The 6,592-nt window shown below is 50.4% G+C and overlaps 1 protein-coding gene across 1 annotated transcript; it reads left to right on the forward strand.

Moving 5' to 3' along the window:
• Positions 1 to 477: 477 nt before the first annotated feature.
• LOC125520401 (galactoside 2-alpha-L-fucosyltransferase-like) lies at positions 478 to 4,442 on the forward strand. Its single transcript, XM_048685319.1, has 3 exons — positions 478 to 597; positions 1,561 to 1,573; positions 3,001 to 4,442. Exon 3 carries the CDS (start codon positions 3,084 to 3,086, stop codon positions 4,440 to 4,442), a length of 1,359 nt encoding a protein of 452 aa, XP_048541276.1. The 5' UTR covers positions 478 to 597; positions 1,561 to 1,573; positions 3,001 to 3,083.
• The last annotated feature ends 2,150 nt before the right edge of the window (positions 4,443 to 6,592 follow it).

Here is a 6,592-nt window from a genome sequence, read left to right on the forward strand (position 1 = left end):
AAAGCTACACCTACAGAGGTCAACTGTGCTTGCTAAATTTACATTTTTCCATTCATGTGAAGTTTACAAGTGGCATCTGTGATCGGTGATCCCCTGGCCATCCCGATCGACGCGGTGCAAAATTGTACTAGTGGAGAACAAGTAGCTAGGCCGACCGTTTTTTCCGGATCGAAAACTCTACGTTCGAGTTTCACTCTTGATTACAGGTCTATCTTCCCACACTAATCAAAATCCAAGTTGTGTCAGACGAGGAATATGAGATCAAAAACTAGTGGCAGACACTGGCTCCAACTCGAGGAATATCGATCGGGAAACGGATAGGCACTGAGAGGAGCTGCACTAGACGCGCGGCGCACAGGAGATTGATCAGCCAACCCCGGATCGCTCACGCCGCCGCATGCCATGAAGAACACGACGACGCATGTTGAGCCTGAGGGCTGCAAGCGATGGGCCCCGGCAATCAACGCCGCGCTCGTTGCCTTCGTACTGATCGTGCTGCCTCTCTTCGTTCTCCTTGGCGGCCGCAATGGCGAGAAGCCAGCGGTTTGGATCAAGACGGCCGTGGGCGACTTACGGCGAGGTTGTTTCATTTCTTATGTTTCCTCCTTCCTTTGTTTTTTGCATGGTCTGTTAGCTCGATCGGTGAATGGCTACTCCCTTCATTCCAATGAATAAGACAAGCATACGACACCTTAAAATTCAACTTTAATCATTCAGTCAAATGTGGATCATATGTGATAAAAATTATACCATTCAATTCCTATTGAAAAGAAGTTTTTAGTAGTATAATTTTTAAGTTACTAAAATATATAGTATTAATCTAATTTATGATTAAAGTTGAATTTTAGGATGTGTGCTGAATTTTTTCGGTATTAGGGCATCTCCAACGTTGACCCCTAAAACGAACACAATATTTGTTCAGTCTCGGGACACTGACACGGGAGCCAGCCATCCAACCATGCCCCCTGTTCATCTATGCATATGCATGCCGCGGTTGAGAAGAAAGGGGATGTCAGGATGTCTAATGTGGTGGCTTCTAGTTTGCTGGAATTTGGCCGTTCGGACCAGTCCACAAATGCTTTGAGGGATAGCATTGGATGGCAAAAAAATATCCGGACTCCTGCAAAAGACATATAGGGGCTATTTGAGAGTTTGCGTTGGAGATGCCCATAACCCATGGGTATTATTTTTCATCATAATTATGTTGTTTTCGATACCGATGAGGTGTCATATAAATACCGCATTAACTATGCATCAGTTGCCTGAAAATAGCAACGAAAATTTTCAAGCAGAAGGAGGGGAGGGGCGTATAGTAACAACGCCGAGACAGGAGAGATGAGGCCTAACCAGGACTGCCCCGGAGATGGGAATGACGCGGCTGACCACGACGTCGCCTACGGAGAAAAGATTTTCCGCTGCGGGTGTGGTGCGGTTAGGGGGGTCGCCAATGCCAGAGAATAGAGAAGGGGGGATAGAGGGATGGCCGAGGGTGGCGGTAAACCAGCATCCGTGGGGGCTTGGGCAGCGCTGCCAGCCGCGGGTGGCATCACGAAGAAGAAGCTAAACAGGAAAAATCAATTGACGCTCGTAATTTTTTCAGGCAACTAATAAATAGCATGTCCCAAACGATACATGCATGATTGTATTCACCGGAAGATGTAGAGGCTCAAAGAAGATCCTATAATTCCGAGAAAAACCAGTAAATGAGATTTGCAGTAAGCACGAAAAATTGAACCACAGGTCTCTACCACATCCGTAACAACTTTGAGTAAGTCAAGATTTCTCTTTAGAGGAAACTATCTTTGAATAGGGTTATTACTAACCCACGTGGCAGTTTTTTTAGTTTTTCTTTGTTCAGTGTTCTTTCAGCAAATTTGTGTCAGGTCTCGGACATTTTTGTTGAGTTTCAGTCACTTTTGTGAAGTTTTGGTCTCTTGCAAAGTTCTCAGTCATTGTTGTGAAGTGTTTTTTCCTTTTGTTATATCAGATTCCTTAGGCAGCAAGTCTTGGCTACAATGTTTTATGTTAGGGATCTTCTAAACTTAAAAGGAGAGAGAGTACATTTCTTCTTTTTTATTTGTTGCAATTGCAAATTGCACTATCGCCTTTTCTTGTTATTTATTTATGTATTTGCGCAATTTTTGCAGCTTAATGGTGGAGAATAGAAGTGGTTGAAACTTTTGAAGTTTTCAGTATTCTCCGCCCTACGCCCTAGCGGCACTCTCTTTAGTAGATGGAACAACTTTCGGATGCCCTTCATCTCAGTATGCATTACAACTTTCAAAAAAATTGAAGACATGACTTTGATTAACATGTGTTCGGTGAGTATGAAACTCCGGCCCATTGGTAAAATAAGATTCTGGTTGTTCAATTGAGTAGCATGCTGCCTCGATGTGGTTGGTTGGGGCATCGCCGACGGAGGACAAGAAGGTCGAGGGCGGGATAGACCGGTAGAGGTGGTGAGGCGCATCTGGCAGTGGCGTGTCGACCGCTGGTGGCAGGAGGAAGAAGAAGTTACAATAGATAAATCAATTGACGCTCAACTTTTTTTAGGCAACTCCGATGTTGTGTTCACCATATGATGTAGAGGTTCTGTGTACACCATATGATGTAGAGGTTCGAAGAGGATGTGTTCACCATATGATGTAGATGTTCCAAGAAGATCTTGCAAACCCAAGCAAACCCAGTAAATGAGATTTTCAGTACACATTAGAAAATGTACCACATGTCTCCACCACATCCATAGCAACTTTGACAAAATCGAGGTTTCACTTTAGATTTAGAGTAAACTATCGTTTCATAGGATTATTGCTAACCGGCACGACTGATTTATTTTCTTCAAACTTCAGTCTTTTTTGTTCAATGTTGTTTCAGCCACTTTGTGCGAGGTTTCAGAAAATCCGCTAGTTTGATTGAGTACCATCTGCGCCAACTGAAGAACAAATATTTCTGCAACTTCTGCAGGTTCTGACGAAGTATCTTTACCTAACGAGAACGCACCAACACACGCTGACAAGCTTCTTGGCGGACTCTTGGTCGAAGGCTTCGACCAAGAATCCTGCCGCAGCCGGTACCAGTCCGCCATGTACCGTCGGAACGCCGGCCGGCAACCTTCACAGCACCTCGTCTCCAAATTGCGGAGCCACGAAGCCCTGCAAAGGCGGTGCGGCCCGGGCACGGCCGCCTACACCAACGCCCTGGAGCAGCTCAAGTCCGGCAAGAGCGTCGTGTCACCGGAGTGCAGGTACCTGGTCTCCATCTCGTACCGCGGCCTCGGCAACCGGATCATCGCCGCCGCGTCGGCGTTCCTGTACGCGGTGCTCACCGACCGCGTCTTCCTCGTCGACCCCAGCAACGGGATGGACGAGCTCTTTTGCGAGCCCTTCCCCAACACGACGTGGCTGCTGCCTCCGGGCTTCCCGCTCGTGAGCTATCAGGGCTTTTACCTCTCCACGCCGGAGCGGTACGGGAAGATGCGAGAGGACGGTGTGCTCAGAACCGGCGAGATAAACGGGTCCGCCGCCGGAGACCTGCCGGCGTTCGCGTACATCCATCTCGACCACAACCAGACGGACGCCGACAAACTCTTCTTCTGCGATGACGACCAGCGGCTCATGTCCAGCATCCAGTGGCTGGTGATGAGGACGGACGGCTACATCGCGCCAGGCCTGTTCCTCGTGAGGGCGTTCCAGTCAGAGCTCGACGCTCTGTTCCCGGAGCGCGACGCCGTGTTCCACCACCTCGGCCGGTACCTGTTCCATCCGACCAACCGCGTTTGGGGCCTCATCACGCGGTACTACGACGCGCACCTCGCGCGGGCACGGCGCGTGGTCAGCATCCAGGTGCGCGTCTTCCCGTGGCAGGCCGACTCGCCGGAGCTCCTGGAGCAGATCAAGACGTGCACGCAGAGCCAGAAGCTGCTCCCGGCGGTGCTGGGCGAGGAAGACGACGGGCCGCCGGCGGCCGCGCCCGGTGGCGCGGCCAAACCCACCGCTGTCCTGATCACCTCCCTCAAGGCCTGGTACTACGACAAGATCAAGGGGGCGTACTGGGAGCGCGCGACGGCGAACGGCGAGGTGGTGGTGGTGGACCAGCCGAGCCACGAGGAGGCCCAGCGCTACCATGTCAAGTCGCATGAACGCAAGGCTTGGGCAGAGGTGTACCTGCTGAGCACGGCGGACACGCTGGTCACCACCGCCGAGTCGACGTTCGGGTACGTGGCGCAGGGGCTCGGCGGGATGAGGCCGTGGGTGCTGAGGATGGGGATGATCAACACCACCGTGAGCTGGCCGTGCAGCAGGGACGTGTCCATGGAGCCGTGCTACCACGTCGCGCCGGTGTACGACTGCCGGCGACGGGAAGATGCCGGCAAGATCGTGCCGCATGTGCGGCACTGCGAGGACTGGCCCACGGGGTTGAAGCTAGTTGATCTAAAGGATTAGTGAAATAAAGGTTATAATAAGAACATTATCGAATTATCACACATTGTTGGAGCATCTAGTTCGAAGTGTATCCAGATATCGTTATTTCTAACTTGCGTAGGGCTAACCCTAAAAAAAAACTTGATCTGATTACCTTGGAAAATGAGAACCATCTTTTTATTCATAATGAAGGTATTGTACTGTTATAATATCTCGGTCATTGGTTGTGCATTTTAGTTGAATATATAGTTGAACTGAATAGTGTATCAATAAGCTAAAGTCAGGCTCTTCACTTCAATTGTAGCGACCCCGACCAAATTCATCCATGACTACTGAACAGGTTAGTGCTCTTACTGCCAAGCTGGACCATTGATTGTTTGTCTGATTTATGTCATCCGCCCTGCAAGCACAATTGTTTTTTTTTCTTCCGAGAGAAACTCCGGGTAGTAAGCCTTCTACATTCTTTGTTGAATGGAATTCACAAAAAAAATTGATATCCTATTTAAGAAAAATAGCAATCTATGTTAGTCTAGGAACAACATGATGCTTATGGATATTCTTCTCTTGATTATGCCCATCTTATCTGACATCGACAACTCTATTTCATTAGGAATTTAATTTGGTCAGATGGGCATCTTTTAATGGTTCTGTAATGTAAATTAACAGATTCAGTCTACATGTTGTAAATAAATTATAATCTAAAGGACATCTGTTTCCTTATAATATACTTGATATTGTTAGAGTTATAATATATATCATGTACCCCTTTGTATTTATCCCGTTGTATAAGGGGTTTCCTGCATATGTTCCACACCTGTACATGTATATATATATCGGCCTATGACCTCATGGGAATACAAGTTGCCTATTCCTAACATGGTATTAGAGCTAGGTTAATTTTTTCGCACGCTGCAACTCGTGCGTTCGGTCTCTCCTCCCCCGCACGCTCCTCCCGTCCCGATCCCCCTCTGCCGTCGCCGTCGCCGGCCGATTCCGGCCAGCTCCGGCGCCTCCCTGCGCCGTCGCTTACCGGCCCGCCCCCCCTCGGCTTCCCACCCCCGCGCGCGCCCCCGAGGCAAACCCTAGCTTGCCGGCGCGGCGGTGTGGTGCTCCTCTTCCGCTCCTCCCGAAGATCGCAGGACTCCATCGATCGAAGGCTCTCAGCATCGCTCGAAGGCTGCCTCTGCTCGTCTTGCTCGCAGACTCCATCGATCGTCCTCGTCTCGCTCGCAGTAGGCAGGCTCGATCCCAGCCGGCCCCCATCGAGCCGGCCTGATCTCCTGCAGGATCGCTCCCAGCCGGCTCCAATCGAAGCCAGCCTGATCTCCTGCTCCCGGCCTCAATCAACGCAGCTCCCGTCGGCCCTTGCCCCTGCGGTTCTTCAGCCGCCGACTGCCAGCTGCCCCTTGATCGATCTCCAAAAAAAATGTCTGCTGCATCGGGCTATGTTGCTGTCCCTCGCTGTCCGGTGATCTTTGATGGTACTAACTACACCGAGTTTACTGGCTTCATGCGCATTCACATGCGTGGCATCCGTCTTTGGGGTGTTCTTTCTGGCGAGGTCTGCTGTCCGCCACGTCCAGTTCCTCCGGTGGCCCCTACTCCGCCAACTCCATCGGTTCTTCCTACGGATGCTAATCAGGCCGCCAAGGATGCGGCTAAGGTTGCTGATGAGGCTGCTGATCGTGCTTATGATGAGAGGGTTTTGGCTTATGAGGAGGCTCTTCAGACGTATCATGGTGCTCTGTCTGTTTACACCCAGTGGCTTGATGATGATGCTCGTGCTGCAGCTGTTCTCACTGCTAGTGTTCTGCCTCAGTTTGCTTCTGAATTTCTGGGTCTTTCTACTGTCTTTGAGATGTGGACCCGTCTTCGTGAGCGCTATCAGCCCTCTGGTGATGCCTTATACCTCTCTGTGATCCGTCAGGAGCATGCTCTTCAGCAGGGTGACTCTACTGTTGATGACTTCTGTGCACAGAGTTCTGCTATCTGGCGCCAGCTTGATTCTCTCCGTAGTGCTGGGTGTCGTACCTGCCCCTGTTGCCAGGCTGTCCAGGCCAATTTGGAGTTTCATCGCGTCTATGAGTTCCTGTCTCGGCTCCGTAAGGAGTTTGAGCCCCGGCGTGCTCAGTTGTTTGCTCGTGGCCGTATTTCTCTCATGGAGGCGCTTT

The sequence above is a fragment of the Triticum urartu genome, chromosome 7, assembly GCF_003073215.2.
Source record: "Triticum urartu cultivar G1812 chromosome 7, Tu2.1, whole genome shotgun sequence".
Lineage (NCBI taxonomy): Eukaryota > Viridiplantae > Streptophyta > Magnoliopsida > Poales > Poaceae > Triticum > Triticum urartu.